The 23582-nt window shown below is 35.8% G+C and overlaps 1 protein-coding gene across 2 annotated transcripts in view; it reads left to right on the top strand.

The window, feature by feature from the left end:
- Window positions 1-2789: 2789 nt before the first annotated feature.
- ZNF106 (zinc finger protein 106) overlaps window positions 2790-23582 on the top strand; it is a 56463-nt gene continuing 35670 nt past the window's right edge. The window contains exons 1-3 of one of the 2 annotated variants that reach the window (XM_016144923.2): window positions 2790-2927; window positions 17146-17231; window positions 21089-21150. In XM_016144923.2, coding sequence (XP_016000409.2) covers window positions 17178-17231; window positions 21089-21150 — 116 coding nt within the window. In that variant the 5' untranslated portion in view covers window positions 2790-2927; window positions 17146-17177. Of the gene's footprint in view, window positions 2928-17145; window positions 17232-21088; window positions 21180-23582 lie in introns of those variants that run through there. The other variant, XM_016144924.2, reaches the window with a different exon arrangement.

Genomic DNA, 23582 nt, shown 5'->3' with positions numbered 1-23582 from the left:
CGCCACGCGCCTGCGCACTTCCCGGGGCTGCGGTCGCGTACACACCCCTGCAGTTGGAGCCAATCACCGTGCTGAGGGTTTAAATCTCCCTGCCACGCTGGCAGAGAGTATAGAGACTCACTCGTTAAAGGGATAATTAAATTGGGAGTTCCGCTCGCAGGTGGGCAATGTTCGTGCAACAAACGTTTAGTGAGGGCAAACCATGTGCCAGACACTGTGTGAGATGAACGCTGAGAAAGAAAAGGCGAATGGAATGACGTCCCTGCCCTCCATGGGAGATAGCTATGTAAACAAATTATAGTGGTTGGAATATATAATGCACGGCATCTATAAAATCCGAGATTCCATTGGTACACAGTGAACAAAGCGCCTTATTTTTAGGGGTGTCTTGAAGGGTTCCCGGAGGAAGCGACTTTTGAATCATGAAGGATAAGTAGGATTTCCCCGGAAGTCAGGAAGGGAGATACTTTTCCAGACTTCACTGGGAACAGCTTATTTCAAGAATATAGCATCTTCTGGAAATTCTTTGTAGTTCAGCCTGGTGAGGCTTAGAGCTCATCGTATATCTCCAGGTGAAAGGGGGAAATAAATTTTTAAAAGTTGGATTAGTGAGCCTGCACTTTATACTATGACCACTAAGAGCTACTGAAGTTTTTAAGCAAGTATGGGAACCCCTCCAAGCACCTCTAAGAATAAAGCACAGTATTGGAAATGGGGGCGGGGCGGGGGGAGAGGGAAAGAGAAAGTTAAAGTAGTCTGTTCCTAAAGGGTCAATGAAAATGAAAATGAAGTCTGAGAAATATCTTTTGAATTTAGTAACAAAGAGGTCATTGGTGACTAGTGAAAGCTATGTGGTGGAACTATAAGGTCGAAAGATAGATTGCAGTAGTTTTGAGAGAAGGGAGATGCAGAAATGAGAACAAGTTGTAGAATTCTTTTGGAAAGTTTGGCCTTGAGAGGAAGGGGAACAAGAGTTCAATGACTTTTATTTCTGTTTTGTTTTTGTTTTTGTTTTTAGTTTTGTTAGTATTAAATGTAACCATGATAGGGAAGATACCACTGAGATAATAAAGTTGAATAGAGAGAAGTGCTAATCGGTAGGTAAATATCTTGAGAGGGTAAGAGTACAGGCAATCCAAAGCACTGATGGGAAGAATATCTTGGACGACAGAAGATACATCCTCAATTATAACAAGAGGAAGTATGTGTCTGTAAGTTTGCATGTTTTGCAATAGAAAGTTAAAGAAGTTCTCATCTGATAATGTGTTTTTTTTCTCTAAAGTAGGATACAAGGTGATCTGCTAATAGTAAAGGGGTTGGGAGTTTTAAGAAAAGTGGAGAAGATACTGAATATTGTAGAAAGTGATAGAACAAGTTGACCAGAGAAAATAGTAAGCAGTGTTGAGGGCCTATATACGATAGGTGAAAATCAGCTCACAGGTTTCTGCCTTTTTGTGTCTTTCTCAAGCAGTAATTCCTTCCCGAGGATAGAATTGGAAAATACGTGTGGTTGAGTTGATTTAGGGTTAGTCACTGGTAAAATGCCATGATTCTCAATCAGGGACATTTTTGCCCTCCAGGGGACATTTGGCAGTGTCTGAAGACAATTTTGATTGTTAAGATGATAGAGGTGGGGAGTAGAGAAAGATGTAAGGGGGCATTAGAGTCATCTAGTGTCCAGGGATGCTGCTAAATGCCCTACAATGCACAGGACAGCACAAGAATTATCTCCAAAATGTCAATAGTACCAAGACTGAGAAACCCTGATCTAGGATTACCTTGATTGATGTTCACCAACAGGTGCCCTTGGTCTTCTATAAGCTTTTCCTTGGGCTATGGCCCTGAGCTTATAAGGTAAAGCAGTTCTTCCATCGCATGCCTTTAAAGAAAAGTAGGATGAGGAGCATACCCTGGACCTTGAGTGTTTCAAGGACTTGTGATGTCACAAATACAGAATTGGAACAGTTGCTCAATCCTCTAGAAGCAAATCTGAATTTACACATAGGTGGAAGGAGCTGCTTACTTTGATTTGAGACATTGGTCTTATTAAACATAGATATTATTAGAGACTCAGTAATATAGGAATAACATTTCACAGCATTATCAACCTTAATATAACTTGGTTCATCTGACTACTTTTAGACACTAACATGGTATCCTGAGGGAATAAGTATTGGACATTTAGTAAATATAAATACAGTAGATATTAAGAAATAATCATAGGTATTGATAGATTATCTGCTCTCTGATAAGCACTTGACCTATGTTATGTTGTTTAAAATTAACAACACCTCGAGCGATAAGATATTAATTTTAACTCTGAGGACAGCGAGATTCCAAGGACAATTGTAACTTACTCGAAGTCGTAAATTAGTACCTAGGTCAACATTTGAACTCAAGTCTGTCTGTTCTAACGCTTTGTAAGCATCAGTAAGTTTTACAAGGAAGGAGTGGTGGAAATGTGGCTGAAACTGTTGCCACTATCTAAGGGGCATGGTGGTGGTTTAGGAAGAGAGTAAGAGCAAGAGGAAGGTCCGGAAATAGCAAAAAGGATGAAAAAGGAGCCAGGTAGGCTGGTCACAGGAACGTCCAGTGCAGCGGACTAATTCTTCCACAAGCCAGCCTGCCTTTGGTCGTCTTCCATTATTTTTGAGAAAAGCCTCTTTAGCCTGTGTCCGTTGTTCACTCTCGTATGTTCAAATAAAGCTAGATTATTGAGAAAGGCAGTCTGCAAAGGGAAAAAAAGGGCGGGGAGCGCGACGGGTGCGCTATGCGCCTGCGCGCTGGCGGCGGCGGCGGTCCCCGGCGGGGAGCGGGTCCGGAGCTGGCCGCCGGACCCAAGATTGAGGGGGGGCTTCTGGGGCGTCAGGGAGCTCCCTCGCCGGGGCCCTGGTGGTCTGATGGAGTAAGAGGGGTCGGCTGTGAATGTGAGTATCCAGGGGCCAGGCTGCGTTGAGGCGTATGGGAGCCCTAGGGTCTGGTGATCTGTCCCTTAAGGAGGTTTGGAGCTGCAGGAGGTGGCCGAGTCTCTGCTCCTCCAGACTGCGGCGCAGAACAACCTGGTTGTCCCCTCTTCCGGAGCCCGCGTGGGTTTACAGGCAGGCGGTGTTTCTGGCTTCGGGGTACAGATTCTCGTGGGGGCGTTACAGTATTGCTCCCCGCCCCAGCAGAAAACGTGTCTACAGATTCTTGACCTTTAGGGGAGGCCTCTGACCTCCTTAGGGCCCTGGTGCCTCAGGGAGTCCATAGATTTAGGTGCTTAAAGGCCTACGGGTCTCAGGCCAGGGACACCTTCCGACCGATTGTAACTGACAGCCTCCGTTGTTTTTCCTCCTTCCATCTTCTCTGCCAATGGGATGCGTCTTAACTAATAGCTACTAATTATGGAGTGATTACTATGTGTCAATTTAGTATTTAGTTCGAATCTCAATGCATAATTATGGAGAGGAAATGCTTTGCGCCCTATTCTCCTTTCAATCTGCTCCATTTAGCCATTTTTGAGAGTCAGAACCATCTTTTGAGAGTCTTTGACATTAAGTCTTCTTGGGAAGTTTGAGATTTTCATGGTTCTTAGCAACTTGGGACTGACATTGAAGTTAAGGGAAGTTCTCTTACCTAGCAAATGAGTGCCTTATCCACCATAATGGTTTACATCGATTTAACTTGAGCCAAAATAACTTTTGAGCACTTACTGAGAGCCTAAATCTTAAAATTTATTTTAAGCCCTCTTCTCCAGTTTGGTGGTGAATGAAACAATGGAAGATGATATTTAGAATCAACAAGGATTTATTTAGTACCTACTACACATGTGCCAGATACATCAGGTCTATCACAAAAAAATTGAGGTGTTTTTTGGGAGCACATTTCAGATGAGGGCCCTTAGAGTTTGATGATAATTTATTTGCTCAAGCTGATTTACTAGGGTTAAGTGGTGAAATTCACATACAACGCCCAAGCTATTTTTTTCCTGTTACATGAAGTTAGATATTCTAAGCACTTTTGCTGAGAAGAAACTACATTACACTTAGAGTTTCTAGAGTTTACTGCATCTAGAAAATGGTAGGAGCCTTTATTAAAGATACTAGTTGGTTTTTGAAGAGAATTTCAAAATGGCTTGGAAGGAGAAGGTGTGAAGGAGTCTGATCAGGTTAGTTCAGAACCAATTGCTTTAATTAAAAGATTTAAAAAGGAAAATTGAATGGTGATTATTGTACATCTAGATTAGAGCATATGTAGTTTGAAGGCTACTGTACAAGAGAAGCAGGACATGATGGTAGATGCTAGCTGACTTGGTTCTGGGATAAGGAATGGCTCAGGTTGAAGTACACATATTATGTATTCTGTAACTTGTAACTGCATTATCTAAGTGGGAAGTTTGGGATTAATTTGCGTATTCAGTGAATAAGAGCACCTAGGCAGGCAATGGGATATCTAGCATGTTAAATCTCTGACCGAAACCTTACAATTAGATTTTTTTAAAAATTTTTTAATCTGAAAGAGACTAACAAGAAATGAGATTTCTAAGTATTCGTCAGTAGCAGACTGGTTAAATAAATTATGCATCTGTTAGAAAGAATGAGCCAGCCCTCTATGTGCTAATAATGAGTGATTGCCAAGATGTAGTAAATTGGAGGAAAAAAATGGAAAAGAGGATGTACAACCATTTGCGATTTAAAAAAAAATGTTTATTTGCATATATATGTATAGACTATCTTTGGAAGAAAACATACTGGTAACAGTGGCTAGAACTGACTAAGAAACAGGAATAGAATTGAAAATAATTTTCTCTCTAAGCTTTTTTGTTTTATTTTTTATTATGAAAACATTCAGAAAAGTAGAGAAAATGCCATATTGGACCCCTTTATATTGATCGCTCAGATTTTAAATCTGTTAATGTTTTGTCATATGTGCTTGTATTTCTGACATTTCACCTCTAATGTGTATCTAATAAAAATAACATTTTCCCACATAACTCAATATCATAACCACACCAAACAATAATTCCTCTATATTATCTAATAACTAATCCTTTAAACTTTTCACAAATTGTTCCATCTTTTTAACCATTTTTAATATAATTTCCAGTCAAATCTGTGCATTGCATTTGAATGTTAGGTCGCTTAAAGTCTTAAAATCTAGAACATTTACCTGTTCTCTCTTTCCCTTTCTCCTTTTTTGTCTTGTCTTATTGAAGAGACCTGGTCAGTTATCTGGATTTATCTGATTGATTCCTAGTGATGTCATTTAACTTGTTACTGTAAAGCAGAAGGTAGAGCTAAATATTGGATTGGATTCAGGTTAAACACTTTGCAGACAGTATCACAAACCATGCTGTGTACCTTAGTTTTCCCCTATTAGGGATACTGAGATTGATTAGTGGTTTCAGGTGGTATCTGAGTTCTCCGTTGTAAAATTGCATGTCTCCCTTTGAAACCAGCTGTAAGCTGTTTTGTACCTTTTAAATTTTGAAACAACTAGTATTACCTATTCAAAATATAATTACCTTTAAAGTGGTAAACCTCACTGCAAGAAATTGCTACTGCTTCTTTTAAAAAAAACAAAAAAACAAAAAAACAAAAACTGAATCCCTGATAAATAGGTGGCAGCATTCTCATTTTATAGAAGAGGAGTCTGAAGTTTGAAGAGATTAAAATTTACTCAAGGTGGTAGGTCTATTAAGTATTTGTGTTTTAATTTAAAGGTCATATTTTTCCCACCATATTTCCTAAGGTACAAACTGGTACATAAATGTAAAATTGTTATTACTCTTAATAGTTATACTACTTGTACCTTCTTTGTATCTTTTTGGACAGGTAATTAGTATATAATGAGATTAGAGTTTTTGGAGTATCAGTGAACTGGGATAGATCCAGTGATATAGTAGCTTGTAATGAGCCCTTCTGAAAGTTCAAAATATATGAAAGCCAAACTTCTTGATGATTTCTGTAGTTCCAAAAAAGTTCTGTACGTGGAACCATTATGCAGTCTTGGTTCTTGGGCCTAAAATCTTGGTTTAAAAAACATACTATGAGTTAAAAAAAATGTTAAAAAAAAAACTTTTGAAACCAGAATATATGTGTATTATTGCTTAAATTTTTGGATATTACGAAAGGGTGTACAGTGAAAAGTAAATCCCTAAACCACAGTCCCTCAGTTCTTTTCCCAGAGGCAATGACTGTTAACCAGTTTCTTGGGTATCACACCATACTGTGTATATGTCATCAAGGTAAATTCTGAGTTTCATATGCAAAAGTATCTTAGTAGTATAACCTAAGATTATACTTCAGTTTTTATTGTTTGTATTTGTGATCCATACATCTTTGCTAATTTGTATTCATTCATTCAACAAATATCAAATACCTTTTCTATTCAAGATAATAGGAATAAAATGATGAAAAAGACAGACATTCCTGCTAGCTGTCGTGGAGCTTACGCTCTGTTGAGAGAGATAGTCATTAAGCAAATAATTATATTAATATCTAAATATAGCAAAGACCTAATACCTGCTTTGTGCAAAACACTTTATATGGATTTTCTAATTTATTTCTCATAACAGCACTGTGACATTGATATTAATATATATATATTTTTTATAAATGTGGAAACTGCCTAAGACACACAGATAGTAAATGATAGAGCCAGGTTTCAAACACAGGTGATCAGGCTACACAGATTTTGCTCTCTTCCTTTACCCTAATGCAGTGGTTTTCAGTGAGTTTGAGATAATTCCCCAGGAGGGAAATTTGTGAGCATTTTTTTGGTTTCAAAATAATTGAGAAGGTGATACTGACTTCAGTGGATGAAGAGCAGGGATGTTAGACATCCTGCAATGTAGGGGACAGCCCTGTGTGGTAAAAAATTGTTACATCACTTTCAAATGTCCCAGAGGATGTTCATGAAGGTATAAAACCTGTTTGTGATTAGCTGAACCTAGAACCAAATTTGTTTTACATATAAACACATAGTATTTTTTGCTTAGAGCATAATTATCATGTAAATCAAGAGTCACTATTTTAGAAAATTGGCAATGCTTTTCATGGTATTTTTATCAACAATATAACAATCTATATCAGTCTATATTTATAGTTGTCACATTCATAGTCTTATATCATCTAATATAGTCATTCCCAAGTGTTTATATGTTGAAATACATATTATTTTATGATAATTCCTTTTTGTTACAGTTAGCACACTATATTGATATTTAAATTTTTACATGTGTAAATAAGTTACAGTAGCTCTGACTTTTATTTCAGGAAGGCTAAGGAGGTATTAAACTGGTGACAGTTGGGGAAGTTGGCTGATGAGCACACTGGGGATTGTTATAATAACCCCTCATTTATGTATGCATGCAAATTTCCATAATGTTTAAAAAAGAGGGTATTGGGTCTGATATGGTTGAGAACTGCTGCTCTGCTGCCTGCTTCAGAAAGTCACAATTGTGATAAGTGGTATAAAGAAGGTACAAAATTTTAAGAGAGTAGTGTACAGAGAGGAAATATGACTTAATCTGGGAGATCAGGCAGTGGTTCCCCAGGCATCTGACATTTGCACTGAGATTTGAAAGGTAAATAGATGGAAAGGAGTAATAGCATTCCAGGAAGGGGGACCAGCATATGAAAAAGCCCTCTGGGAGAATCATGGTAGGTGGGAAGAACCGAAAATACCATTTTGTCTAGCACACAGAGATCTAGGAGGAAAGTATCTAAAACTTACGCAGTACACATTACCAAGTTTCATATCAAGTGGGCCTTGTTAAATATTTTGGTTTATATCTTAAATAATTGTATGCCATCGAAGGGCTTTTAGATGTGAGAGACTGAAGCATGAAACATAAGCGTGTGTGGGAATGGCTTTTTCAGTGTATGTTTGAGAGAATCATGGAAGTGCATGTTTGAAATTAAAGTAAACTGGAATACTCAGCCACCTTATGAAAAAAACTGCCATTGAAGACTCACCCAAACCCCAGCAGATTTTGTCACTAAATCTAGGGCCTCCTATTCCACCACAGAATTGAGGGGTATGTCTTCTTTGATCAGCCCACCTGCTTGAGCATTACCTGGAGCCATTTAGTCAGGCTGAAGGCTCTCAAAAGTACAAGCATGGGAGTCCAGTTCTGGTCATGGCTGAGTAAGCTCATACTGGCATATGCTCTTGCAAATAACAACTATTAAATCTAGATAACTAAATAAATAAACTAAATAAAACAACTGAAATCACCGGAGAGTGACAAAAGCAAGCAGATTCTGGAAGAGAATTGACACATGAGAAACAGAACTACATGGGGTGATTTCTCATTTGCATGGGCCCAATTTGTGCCAGGAAGAGTGGCTGAGTTAAAATCCTGATACTAAACTACCTGTCTTTGTGGTGTGAAGAACCAAAAGATAAGGCTCAAGGCAAACACAGCTGTTGGAAAGTGAGAGGAGATTCTTGGGACACAGAGGAAAAAACTCAAACGCTGAATAAACTCTACCCAAATCTTGGCAGACTGTTGAAATATATGGAAGAGACTCCAAGAAGCTAAGCTAAAGGTAAAAGCTGAATTGAGACCTCATCAGCATAAGAAACAGACTGTAGTTTTAGCCAACCAATATAGATATCTATGAAAAGAAAAATAATTAAAAATAAAAATCAGCACTTCAGAGGAATATAAAGGGATCCAGAGCCTCCATAGCATAACATTTACAATATCCAGGATATATTCCAAAATTGGTCATCTACAAAGAATTAGGAAAATATAACCTATTCTCAAGTTTAAAGACAATCTACATAGACTGACCCTAGAATACCCAAATGTTGGGATTAACATGAAAAAATTTTAAACTTTTATAACTATGTATTAGTAAAGGAAAAGGAAAAGATGCAATGGAAAATATGCTCATAAAGAATGATCATGAAATTAAGAAATTACCAAATGGAGATTCTAGAACCGAAAAATATGATATTGGAAATAAATGTAACTGGATGGGCCAAACAGTGGAATGGAGAGGACCAAGGAAAGAATCCGTGAAATTAAAGGTCAATAGACATTATTCAATATTACAAACAGAAAAGGGGTAGAAGGAAAAGAGATCCTCAAGGACCTGGGGGCAGTATCAAAAAATCAAACACGTATAATTGGTGTCCCAAAGGAGAGGAGAAAGAATGCAGCAGAGGAAATACTTGAAAATATAAGGAGAGGAGAAAGAATGCAGCAGAGGAAATACAATGGAGGAAACATTTTTAAATTTAATGAAAGGCGTAAATTGACATTCAATAAGCTCATCAAACACGGGGAAGGGTAAAGACAAGAAAACTACGCCAACCTCAGGTTTAAAAGTGAGGAAAACCATGACCAGGTGCTTTATAGTCAAATTTCTGAAAGCCAAAAAAAAAAAAAAAAAAAAAATTTAGAAAGCAGCCAAAGAAAACAACATGTTACATATAGGGGAGTAATCATGGAGGCCAGAAAGAATAGAGAGTCTTTAAAATGCTGAAAGAAAAATCTGACAACCCAAAACTCCTGATTCAGTAGACTAGCCTTCACGAATGAAGGCAAAATAAAAATATTGTGAGATATATGAAAACCAAGAGAATTCGTTGCTAACAGATCCACCCTATAAGAAATGCTAAAGGAAGCTCTTAAGGCTAAAGAGAAATGATACCAGATGGAAACTTAAAATCTTCATAAATTAGTGAAGAACACCAGAAATGGTAAATATTTGGATAAATATGTTTTGCCTTTTGATTTCTTAAAACCACATATAACTTTAAATTTTTTTAAAAAGAGCATCATGTGGAGTTCATCACATATTGTAGGTATAAAACATATACATACCATGAAGCATGGAATAGGAGGTGGGGGTAAATGAACCTATATAGTTGCAAGCTTTTTACATATTACATGAAATGGACGTTATTACACTTAAGTACAGTGTAAAATGATAAGGATGTATATTTTAATAATTGGAGCAACCACTGTGGAAAAAATACAAAGAAGTATGCTAAAAAGCTAGTAGAAAAATTAAAGTGAATAGTGAGATAAAAGAATAATGAAATGGTAGACCTAATCCAACCATGTTACAAATTTCAATTTAGTGCAATAAACACTTCAATGCATAAGGACAGATTGGCCAAAAGTAAATGCAAGGGAAAAGATATACCTTTCAAATAGTGTAAGAAGTCTGGAATGGCTATCTATTAGATATGGTAGACTTCAAGATAAAGTGTACTGCCAGAGTTAAGGGGGTCATTTCATAATGATAAAAGGGTCAGTTCATCAGGAAGACATAGTCATAAATATATATTTGCCTAATATCAGAGCTTCAAAACAAGCAAAATTGATAACAAGGAGAGAGACAACCATAGAGATTTTAACACTCTTCTCAACAACTGATAAACAAAAATCAGTATAGATCTCTACCCAACAACTACAAAATAACTTTTTCCCTCAGAGATAGACCAGATGCTAGGTTGTAAATCAAGACTCAATAAATTTGGGAGGATTGAAATAATACAGAATATGTTCTTTGACCATAATAGGATTAAAGTAGAAATCAAGATGTTTAAAAAAAAAAAACCACAAATATTTGGAAATTCAGTGAAACTTCTAAATCTATGAGCCAAAGAAGAAATCACAAGAGAACTTAGGAAGTATTTTGAACTGAATGATAAAAATACAACATCAAAATTTATGGTATGACTGTCATAGCCAACAGGAGCCTAAGGAAACATGACGACTAAATGTTATGTGGTGTCCTGGTTGATATCCTGGAAGAGAAAAAGGATACTAGGTAAATAATGAGGAAATAAAGTATGCATTTAAATTAATAATGTGTCAATATTGTTTTTTCGTGTGTGAAAGTAACTTTCAGAGACTTAATGCCCAAAATAGTAGTGAATATATTGGTACTCTAATTTTTGCAACTTTTCTGTAAATCTAAAATTATTCTATAATTGTTTATTAAAAAGCACTAAAAATTTGCATTATGCAACAATTGCAGTGATTATAAGTTTATAGCCTAACCATCGATTTTAGAAAAATCTAAAGACAGTGACCTAAAGTTTTATCTTAAAGAGGTAAAGAGCAAAATAAACTCGAGGTGGATAGAAGGAAAGAAATAATAAAGACAGAAGAAATCAATAAAATAGAAAAAGACAATAAATAAATAAAATTACAAAGCCAGAAGTTGGTTCTTTGGAAAGATCAATAATATTGATAAACCTGTAGAGTAATAATGAAAAACAGAACATATATTACTAGAATTAGGAATGAAAAGGATTTATCACTACAGATCCTATGAAATAAGGGGATATTATAAATAACATTATGCCAACAAATTTGAAAATATAAATGGACAGTTTTTGGAAAATGTCAATGTATTAAAACTCACAGGTTGAAACAAAATCTGAGTAACCTTGTCTTAAAGAAAAGAAATTAATGATAAAAAGAAACCTTCCCACAAAGAAAACTCAGGGCAACAGTGGTTTCACTGATGAAATCTTTCAAGTATTTAACAAAGAAATGGTATCAATTGTATATAAACTTTCAGAAAATAGACAAAGGGGAAACACTTTCAAGCTCATTTCATGAGACCAGTATAACTCTAATAACTATCCAAAACCTGGTAAAGACATTCGGATTAAAAAGGTTACAAAACAATGTTCCATGCAAACATAGACCCAAAAGATTCTAGGCAAAATATTAAATTAATATATTATAATTAAGTTACCAAGGATAGATAGGTAGAGCAAATATAGTAAAAAATTAATGGTAGATCTAGGTGGTGGGTATAGGGGTATACAGGAAACAAAATATGGGGTAGTTACTATAAAGTTATTTTAGCATTTCCATGTTTGAAAATTTCCAAAATGTAAGACTGGAAGAAAAATCAAGGGAGTATTATGGTCAGATTTGCATTTTAAGGAGATTACTTATGCTGCAGCATAAGAAATTAGAAAAGCTCAGGATTACCTCAGGGTAGTTTGAGGGGATACTGAGACCACTTAGAGTATTATATAGCTGTTGCTCCTAATTTTGAAATTACCTAGTAGTTACCGTAGGGGAGGTGGCAGGGGAGAAGGGGAAGGTAAATGGGGTAAAAGGGTCTCATATGTGGGGACAGAAATCTACCTATGGGAGGTGAACACAGTGTAAATATATATATGCCTTACTGTTAAAATGTACAGCTGAAACTGGATTTTGTTAACCATAATAAATGGTTAACAAAAATGTCACCATAAAAATAAACAAATATTAAAAAAAAATAAAAAAAAATCTCCACCTCCCAAAATAAAATAAAAGTATTCCTAGCTATCTTGTTAAATTTAACAGTTTTAAAAGTTTGCATTCCTCTATTCAATATATCATTTATTTATATTTCCAAGCAATCCCCATGATCTGCATGGCAATTTAAAATTGTGTGACATGAATTATAATCACTGTACATTAATAAGTCCAGCTAAATGCTCAATATTCTTCTCAAACAGCATGTTCTCCATGCATCTTGTTGCTAACAGTATGTTCAATAATCTTCATCTATTTTATACAAGTGTGACTGTATAATGCAATCATCATTATTCCTTATTTTAGAATTTATTATACAGTAATGTAATTTAGAAAAGCATTTACCTTAGCAGTTTAGTTGATGTTAACAGCTTTCTAAATGCCTTTGTCCCATATTTAAAAAATCATTCAGTCTCTGAAAAGGTCACCATATATTTTATTAGATTTTCGGGAGGAATTTATATGCTGCTAAAGTAGTAAGTAGCATTTGCAAATTCTGGAATCTGGAAGAATCTTCAACATATCCTTATAAATGTCAGAAGTCTAATGTTTACTAAAAGCTCACATTGCATACTGTACATGTGGCAATGATACATCCAAACATCTCAGCAAGCACGTGGTGAAAAATATGCTTAGACAAAATTTGCTATTGCTCAAAAATTCAGCATCCCAACAGCTTGAAAAATATCAAAGATTTCAAATTTACCTTGAAACTTTCTAGGGAGGCCTACTCAGCAATTGAAGACCTACCCAAAATGCCAGTTATATCTTTGTTCCATAACCTTCTGGGCAACCTAGGTGAAATGGCAACACTTGTTCTGTCACTGAATGCTGTCTCTCTGTTGCCTTGTCTTGCTCACCAGAAATCTATTAGTTTTCTTTCGGGTTTAAGGTGGAAGCACCAAAAGTTACCTGTGGAAATCAGGAAAGGGATTCTAAACTGAATACCACTCCTTACCTGCACCCTCCCCAATGAGCCAGTAATTACGCCTTTTTTTCTGTCAATATTTTAAGGTGTCTTATTGTCATATAGAATCTGCATAGGCTTTAATTATTTCAAAGTTCTAATATCTTAAGTACTACTGAGTTTATAGTAATGAGTGTTAGAGGTATGTGGAAAGACAGATCCTTTCCTAATGGTAAGGCCAGGCAGATCAGACATACCTACCATCAAACAGTCTGTTCTTACTGAGTTTGCAGGCTATTTGAATAGTAAAGTGGGATAATGTGGTAATGTTCCAGATAAAGTTCTTTGACAGTAAATGGCGTTTTCCAGCCTTGAGTTTCATAATAAGTATTTGTAGAAATATTCTAACATTGATGTTTGAGATGGATTACAGTGATATGAGGTAATAGTTGGAAGGCTATCTTGCTGACCAATTTAAGTAACTTTTGACTTAAATTTTTGAAATACGTCTGTATAAGGATAGGGAGACTAGAAGTATAAAATGCCTTCTCTAGAGATTCTAAAGCAATTTTTCTACTCTGCCTATACAACTGTATTTCTTTAATCGATAAGTTAGATGGGTGATTCTGATACACTGCTTGGATTTAGAACTTATTTATTTATTGGCTGCAGTAGTCAAGGCAGGAAACAAAGAGTAGGGCAGTGGAGAGAATGGAGAACAGATGTAAAGTCATGCAGGTTTATCACACTGAAGAACAGATGACAAAAATGTAAAAACAGAAATGGTGTCTAAATATGGGAAACTGAAAAAAATAATACAGCTTTAACTATGGGAATGGTAATTGGATTGACAGAATAGTAATCAGGATGTTGAAAAAAGTATTATGGGAATTTTTAAGGCTATTAGGACTAAGAATTATCACGGATATTTCTCATCATTATTTGGAGAAAATTTGAAAGATTGCATAGCGGGTATATTTAAAGGATGGGGACAAACTGTAAGGTGATTAAAGTGAGGACAGCAGTAGTTGAATTATTTGCACGTACTTGACTTGTATAATGTAACCTCTCAAGTGCTTTGAGATCTCAGAGTTGCATAGTTCCCATCTATAAGGCTGTGAACTAATTTCAGTATTTCAAAAAGCTTAATGCAAATCATATTTACTCATTTTAAGGATGTATAAATTAAAGCTCCTTTGTCTTTCACTGGAATCATATCAACTTAGTGTTTAAATACTAGGTCGTCCCTCTTGATTAAATACCTTGCCAGCAGTTATACTTTTTGATTTTTTGCAAAAGTGAAAATGAATTTACTTAATACATGTAGATTAGAAACGTGGAGCTCATGAAAGGAAATAGAAAATAAAAAGGAGTCTTGGTTAAAAGGTTGATTGAGTATATTTTTAAATATGACTTTTCTTCATCCATTTACTAAGGGTTAATGTCTTTGGCTTTATGAAATTGAAACACAGTTTGTATTTTAGTGCTTAGTTTTCAATTGAGTAAATATATGAAAACTTCACAATAACTGCTATTGCCTGTGCCAGGAAGGCACACTTTTTCATTGTCTTTATTGCTTCTAAGTTTTTTGTTTCTGTTTCGCTTTGATGGTTAATAACTTGAAGCATTATTACAAACGTTTCTGGGCATATCTTTACCATTCTTCAACTTTTAGAGCAGTTCTTGGTGCGCAATAAATGCTTATAAATAGTAATTAAATACTGTATATAAGTAGTAATTAAAGTTGAAATAAATGTTAGGCTATAAGGGAATTAAAAGAATAGTTATGCTTTGAGGCTTAGCACCAGAATGATTTATATTAATTTTGAGATTTAGATTATTAGCAATACTGGAGGTATAGATAATACTGTACCTATCTGTAAAGGTATATTTCTTTGTTTTAGTTTTATTAGTTGACATTCAGCTTTCTCAAATGTGTAGAATATTTACCCTAAAATCTTATTTTGGTGTTTTATATTTTGTTACTGAATAAAATTATTTTAGACGTCAGGTAGTGGTGTGAAGTGGGTTGGAATGGCAAGGAAATTACTGAATAACCAGGAGAAGTGGAGAACCTTAGGCCTCTTCTCATTGGCCGTTCTATCATGTTGTATACATGTTGTCTAGGAGTTACAGATTAAATTAGGGTAATTTATAACTTCATTACCTCACAGTTTTAAGTCCTCTAAAGAACGAAGGCAGGGAAAGAAGCAGATATATCTATTAGAGCAGCATGTGTGCTTGTGTGTGGGGTGGGGGGGAGGGAGAAAGGGAGGGGAAGAGAAGAAACAATGCTGCCTGGGGAGTGGGATTAAATTATCATGCAGAGTATCCTTGCAAGGACTCAGAAAAATGTATGCTAGTACTAGAGGATTATAAACTCTAGGATGGAAAAATCTCTAGTCTCAATCCAAACTCCAGTATTTACCCAGCTCTAGCTCACATTTAGTAACCCAGGGTAGTTCCTTTTGGAACAATTCAACAAATACTTATAGAGTACCTACAATGTGTCAGACACAGTTCTAAGTGCTAGACCTGTACTAGCGAACAAAATATATGAAGTCTCTATCCTTGTGAAACTTAGTTTTAAATGGGATAAATAGAGAATAAGAAATAAATATATACTAAGTCAGGTAGTAAAAGATGCTCGTTTCTGTCTCTTGATGTGTAACAAACTACTCCAAAATTTACTGGCTTCAAACAACGATGTTATTGTTTTTTATGATCCTAGAGATGAAAAGGGCTCATCCGCATAGTTCTTTAACTGGTTTTCTCTTGGGGTTCCTCTTTGGCAGCTGGGCCTTGAACACACAGCATGGCTCACTCACCCTACATGGCTGTCAGATGGTCCTGGTTGTTTGGGTGCTCAGCCGAGGCATCAGTTCTTTTTCCCTTGGTCTCTCCTTGTGGCTTGGACTTCTACAACATGGTGGCTGGGTTCCAAGAGGAAGTATTCCAAGTGTGCAAAGGCAGAAGCTGCAGCTTTTTAAAGACCCAGGCTCAGGAATTATGTTGTCACTTCCACTACATTTTATTGGTGAAAACAGGTTGCAGAGGAGGGGAAATAGACTCCACCATTTGACGGGTGGTGATGACAAGATCCCATTGCAGAAGTGCACTTGGAGTGGGAGATACGATACTGTGTGGCCATCTATGGAAACAATCTATCACAGTGTTATTAAAAAAATATAGGGGGATAGAGGAAATGAGGGGCAGAAAGTACAGTATCTGTAGTGGGGTGGAGAAGGCCTCCTTGATGAGGCAGCATGAGAGAGTGAGCCATGAAAACCATAAAGGCATCTTAAGGAAGAATATTCTGGGCAGAGAGAACAGGTAATATAGAAAAAGCCCTAAGGTAGGAGAATTCCTGGTGTGATCAAGGAATAGCAAGGAGGACAATGTGACTGGAGTGGAGGTATAGAGAAGAATGGTAGAGTATGGACTCAGTAAGTGAGAAGCAGATTTTGTAGCCCATGGCAAAGGACTTTGGATCCTCTGTGAGTGAGATGGGAATCTACTGTAAAATTCCAAGCAGAGAAGTTTGGTGATCTAAATTAAATTTTAAAAGAATCCCATTCTGAGAATCTCTGACTACTGTTTTGAGAATAGACTATAAGAGGGTAAGTATAGAAGTAGGAAATCAAGTCATTAGGCTAGTGCAATGTGAGATGATAGATATGCTCAGTAGTGAGGAATGGTTGGATTTTAGATGTATTTTTCAAGGTTGGACGGACAAGATTTTCTGGTGAGGGCGGATATGGGGCGAGAAAGAGGGACCAAGGATGACTCCCAAAGTTTTTGCCTTAGGTACCTTGAAAATTGGAATTTTCATTTACCAAGATGAGAAGACTGGGGGAGGAACAGGGTGGAGGTGAGGGAGATGCAAGACTTGTATTTTTGACTACATTAAGATGAATCTAAGAAGACATCTGGTAATAAAAGGTTACTAAATGTTACTTCCTCATTGCAGGTGTGACGTTGAGTGCTTCAGATCTGGTCACTATGGTACGAGAACGAAAATGCATATTGTGCCACATTGTGTACAGCTCAAAAAAGGTAATATTAGAAGAGGGAGAATCTGCAGCTTTATGACTGATCATTTTTTTCAGAAGACAGCATATGAAATTTATAGATGAGTAAAAGCTTTTAACTTCTTATTTAAGCTTTTTTTTAAACCATAGTCTCAATTCCACTGGTTTCTTTCCATTATTGCCTCATAAAGCCAGTGACTATATTTTTAAACCTCTACCCAGAATTTGAGGATACTCAAAAGTAGATAATAAAGAGAATTCAGTTAGCAGCAAGTTATAGATAAAATACCTTAAAATTTAAGTTAGTTGAGGTTATATTACTTTCTAATTAGCTAAGGATAGCTAAGGATTATGTGCATCTGCATTCTGTTCTGCCTATGCTTGTGAAGAGTGTAGCACTGCAGAAATGGTATTACCAATATCCCAGATGTCCACAAGATGGGGATGTTGCACAAAGAAAAACTTTTTTTTTTTTTTTTTTTTTTACTGTCTATAGCAGCCAGTGTTTCTAGGTGGTCTCCCATCCAAGTGCTAACCAAGCCTGACCCTGGTTAGCTTCTGAGATCAGATGAGCTTGGGCGCATTCAGGGTGACATGGCCATAGACAAAACAGACATTTTCGAGAACTAAAATAATTTATCTGTGCCTTAGGGAAATTGGCTGCAAGCTGTCTCGCTTTTTGTTTTTCTTGCCTTTATCCTTTGCTTTCAAAAGAGTGCTGCTAGTTTAAATATTGAAGAATTTTTTCTTTGTGCTTTTAAGATGTTCTTGATTGTCATCGGAAATTCAGAGAACTGGGAAGATTATCGTGAGCTATCATGAAAGATGTTTGGGAGTAAGGTGGCTTAAAAGAAATAGAAGAGATCTTTTAGGTGGGAGAACAACATGTACAAAGATACAGAATTAGAATGGTGAATAACAGTTCTAGGAGTCAGTAAGAAGGCTCTTCTGATTAAAACAGTTTCATCTTGGGAATAGTGGGACTGCACTTAATTTGTAATTTAAGTGAAGACATTTGATAAACAGTGTTGAATGCCAGGCTGAAGGTTCGATTATGATCTATCCAGTAGGCTAGGATGAAGAATTTTTTTTTCCTGGATAGGATTTCTGTTAGTGTTGGAAAAATTAGTTGAGATTTTAAAATCATGTTTTATATAGCCCCTTCTTTTTACAAAAGTTAAAAAAAAACCCTGCTCTTTTAATTTTAAAAATCTAAACCAAATTTTATACAAATTTTTAATAAACAATTCCTAATGTCTACTTTCAGAGAGGAGGGAGATGGGCATTTGAGAAGGTTTAAGGTGGATAGACACTCAGAGGTCTCAGATTTTGATGAAGTAGCAACCCTATCTTGTGATATCTCATAACTTTGCCATTTTAAGTCTTTTTGATGTGTCTTCTACTCTGGTTTGAAACATGTTTTCATCTCCTCATACTTTTCCATGGATCATAATGAAGTTAAATCGAGGGCTAGGATTATCCACTCTTGCCTTAGGGAAAGCCAACTATAAGATTTTTAAGCAAGGAAATGGCAGAATATCAGTGTTAAAATTAATGTGTTCCAAGAAATTAGCAGAATTGGTTGATTGAAAAAGATAACTTTGATACTTATTTTTAGGTAGATCATGAACAACTTATTTATGTTGAAGCAGTACTTTCTTCTAGTTTCCCAGACTAATATAACCCTGGTTTCTTCAGATACGCTGTGGAGGAGAAAAGGATCTGGGGTGACTTAAGTATGATCTGAATGCTGCATTCCTATCCTCATGCTCATTAATTCATGAAAGACTGAGAAGCCTTGGAGTTAAAAAATATTAACATATATATGTTTTTTATATTATTCAGTTCTCAAATTTGTTCAATCACCAAATCCTTCCCTTGCCCTTCAGCCCTTCTTTTTAAAAACCTAATACTGGTTAATATAAAAGGAGCCAAACAAAACCTTGGTAACCGAGCAGGTATGCATTTGGGGCTATTATTTTCATCCTGTGCCTATGGATCTTTCCCAGTTATTTTGAGAGCTCAATTGTCTTACTGTTTTCATTTATTCCTTAGAGCAAGATGGGTGAGAATTTCTCTTGTAAATTTAGGAGAAGATTTATGAAGTGTTTTAGACAATTGAAAGTCATGTTAAATCTAGTTTTGAATGGTAACATTTATAATTGAAATAGAATATAATAGGTTTTTATATCAGAGAGAATAACCCATGACTACTGTTTTGATCAAGAATGGTTTCATTGCAAGAAACAGAACCCACTTAAATATAGCTCAAGAAAAGGAGATTTGGCATTTGTAAATCTAATCCAAGGAAAAATTGAACAGAAAGCAAAGGGATTTGAGCAGATGTTGTAAATTGTTCATGGATTTTTTCATTCTATATTATGTCACTAACTCGACTCAGTTTTTAGTTCTGGAAGTATTCATTCTAGTTACTAGCAAATCAATTGTAGCTAGAAGGGATCACAGGTAAAGCTGTAGCCTCCAAATGAAGCATTTGTAGAGATAGGAAGGAAAAGATGGTCATCTTCAGTAAAATTGTCATTTAAAGGAAGTGTTTTGAATCACAACTTTTTTTATCACACTGTAGTAGATACTTAAAGTAAGACTAAATTGTTAGGTTGTTGTATTCTCTTTGACAAATAAACCGTATATAATGAAAAATCTCCATTCACTAGATGTTTACAATGTCAAATGGTATTTGAAACATTGACATTGGTGTCAGATCTGCCAGGATTTGGGTCCTGGTTTGACCACTTGATTATCTATGACTCTGAGAGGGTGAGACGGGGTATATTTTCACACTTATTCCCTTCAGTGCCTGGCTTTGTACTTGATAATAACCACTCGATAAATTTTTAGTGAATGAGTTAGCTTCTCTGAATGCTTGTGTCTGTATGAAGTTAATAGTACTTTCTCAGCAGTTTTGCAGTTCAACTGAGAAAATGAGGCCCTCAAGCACAGGGCACAGTTAATAGCAGTACTCAACAATTGTAACGGCCCTTTTATTGTAAATGTAAACAGTCATTCCCTGACTATGGCATGCTGTTTGTATATACTTTGGCATGACAAAGGGCTAGACATTGACAGCGTTTTTATTTTTTTGAGGGGTGTGCGTGTATGTGCACATGTTTTCAAGTGGCATCTCTTTCCACATTTTTAATTTTCTTCCCATGAAGAGTGGGGTGGAGGGAGAGGAGAACCTAGTAAATTTTTAAATTTTTCATTCGAACCGAACAAATCAATTGTCAGTGAGCAGTGACGATGAAGACGTGATCGAGCTACTATGTTCCAAGCAGTTTTAAAAACTTTCTCATCAATGTAGAGAGGTTCTGTTCTGTCTGTAACTTCTATCTAGAATTCATATATCCATCTGTTAATTCAACAGACATTGATGACTATAGGCCAGGCCCTGGCCAAAATGTGAGTAAGAGTTTTAACTTACTCTTGAGAAGCTTTCAGTTGAGTGGAGAGAGAGTATGGAGAAAAGTAGGCCAATGGTTGAGAAGTTATGTGATTTCGGAGGTTTTTAAAAAATAAACTTTAGTAAATTTCTTATAATGGGATAGACAGAATTTAACCCATATAGTTTATTCTTAAAGTTTTTGCCACCTAAAGACAATATACTTTCTAACCTTTTTGTAAGGCTACTTAAATAGGTCTTTATTAACTGTTCCTTTATTTAAAAATGAAATATGTCAAAAACACAGCTAAAGAATTATTTAATAAGGAACTGATTTCAATATTGAATTCAGAAGAGTAACCACAATCAACACTTCAACACAACAAGCTTAAGTCCCAATTGTTGATTAAACAGGAATAGAGGAATTTTTTTCCCCCCAAAGCAAACCTCCATAGTTTAATCTGCTTTCTTTAATTTTGAAGGAGATGGACGAACACATGCGGAGTATGTTACATCACAGGGAACTTGAGAACCTGAAGGGCAGGTATGGGAACGGCTGTCTTCCATGAACTTGTGAGTGTGGGGGGATCTGAGTGCTGATGAAACCTGTCAGCTTATTTTATAGTAATCCTTCACAAGTGAAGATTGTGTTATGGCATAGAACTATCTTTTAGAATTAATAACAAGTACAATAGATTTTTTGGTGTTCAAAAATGGTAGATCTTTGTGCATCTCAAATGTGTAGCATTCACAGCAGCGCTAGCAAGTAGATTACAACAAAGGTAGGTGTGTTGGGATGAGCTAGTTCTCTCATTAGCAAGCTTTGTTATTCCTACATACCAGCTCTGCAACTAGAACATTTCAGATTATTGCCTCAGCAGTGTTACAAATAATTGCATGAAGTAAACCTCTGGTGTTGCTGAAATAGTCTGAGAAGTTCAAAGTCTGCTTAATAGTACTGCATTTCATTAGTGTAAATAAAATCAAAGTATCAACTTTGAGTATTTAAGGATGCTATTTTGTGATATAAAGCTTGAGATGTTTAAGGAAAGAAAAGTTATTAAGTAAGCACCTTTAAGAAATTAAATGTAGCATATGTGTTTATTTCATATCTTTCTCCCCTCCCCCCGCCATCTGTGGTTCCTTTTTTGATGTTTTGACTTCTGTGAATTTAAAGGTTAGAGACTGGATGAAACAGAACCATTGGGAAATTGAGACATATTAATTATATCTTATTCCGTGCATAAAATAGTTACAAGCTTCGATCAAGTGGTCAGCCTGTCATTTGAAGTTATCTGTATTTTAAGGAATACAGTTTTAGATCATGTGGTCAAATTATGTTATTAAACTTTCGGCCACTATTCAGCATACTAGTGGAATTTTTCCATCGTCTCAATCTTTACCATGTGAAGGTTAATTCTTAGCAGTATGAAAGAGGCTTTCATGCAGAATTAGTGTTGAAAACCCTTATAATACCTTAAATATGTATAATCTTTAACTCATTGTCTTTGGAAACCTATGAAATCCAGTGAACCTTTGATTATATGTGGGATATCTTAATTACTTAATCCCATTTCCAACAGACTTCTTTCTGGAATTAATCTTATTCTGGGCTATTTACCTGCCACCTGACTATATTATAAAATAAAAACAAATTAAGTCAGTAAATCTAGTGATTAGGAGGGAGGCCCATTTAGTCCAAGATGAATGCCTTGTTTTACTCAAAGATCACTAATCAGCTATTTAAATTATTTAAAAACAAATTTTGATTACTTAAGATTCATGTTCATAATCAAGAATCATAAAAAGTAAAGTAGAAGTCATCTAACTCCCCCCCCACCACCGGCCCTTTTCCTGCTCCTCTCTTAGAGGAAAGTCAAGTTTGGTATATATCCTACCCAGACCTCTTTTCGTGTCTATACATAGATTTATACTTAGCTGTACACATTTCGTTTTGTCTTATTAACATAACTGAACCACATGCCATATTGTAAATTGTGTTTCCTCTTCTCCCACCTATCAGCTTAACTGTGCCATGGAGATTTTGTCTACCATTTTCAGTTACTTGGAGCATAGTCAAATTAGAGAGAAAGAATTAGAAGCCTTTGGGCTGACAATATAAATGTCAGTTTTAGCACCCAAACTCATGTTATTTAGAGGAGAGCACTTTAGTATTTATTTACTCCTTTATAGATACAGTACTAACAAGTTTTGTATGGTTTCCTGGCCTGTAACAAATTATAAGGGAAAAGGCAAGCAAGTAGCAAGGAAAAACAGCTAAGTTATAAAAAACAAACAAGATCTCAAATCCTTTATTTACTTGGCACATTTACTATTGGGACAAACTGTCATCACTAGTTTGTACAACAGGGACAAATAGTTATCAATCATTTCTTTTCCTTCCTATCATCAGTTTGTGATTATTTCCTCTAGATTTCATGTTTAAATACTGGCTTTCTAATGTTAAGGCCTTCTGTTACTCTTTGTATTTGGCATACTATAATGTTTGGTTGTGATCAGGTTAAAAATGTAAAGAGCATATTTTAAGATTTTGGATGCAGGCTTGATTGAGAAGTAAGTAACTTATTTGGTTCACTATTGTGGACATCTGGAGCATTTCCCTGTTTTTTCCTAATATACTTGTTCAGAGAGATGCTATTAAAAAGGCACAAACCTTATTTATCAACCACCTGTTGTGGTATAGTTAGAGCAAGCTTAATAAAGAAAAGCTTATGGATAGAATATCTTAAGGCTTTGCCTTTCACACATGAGAGGAAATTGTGTGGTAACAGGATGAAGCTAATTTGGGCCCTCCTTTAAACATCCTGAGGAAAATTTTTGCCTTTATTAGTCAAGTATCTTAACTGGTTATTGATAAAGAACTGAAAAATAGCATCATTAAAATATTATTTAATTTGCTTTTAACTTTTTAAAACATGCGGTTTCCCAAACACCATCTGCATATTGTATTTAGAG

This window comes from Rousettus aegyptiacus, unplaced genomic scaffold (assembly GCF_014176215.1).
Source record: "Rousettus aegyptiacus isolate mRouAeg1 unplaced genomic scaffold, mRouAeg1.p scaffold_m13_p_3, whole genome shotgun sequence".
In the NCBI taxonomy this organism is placed as follows: domain Eukaryota; kingdom Metazoa; phylum Chordata; class Mammalia; order Chiroptera; family Pteropodidae; genus Rousettus; species Rousettus aegyptiacus.
Note: the sequence above shows the minus strand (reverse complement) of the source record. Positions and strands in the feature narration are given on the sequence as shown.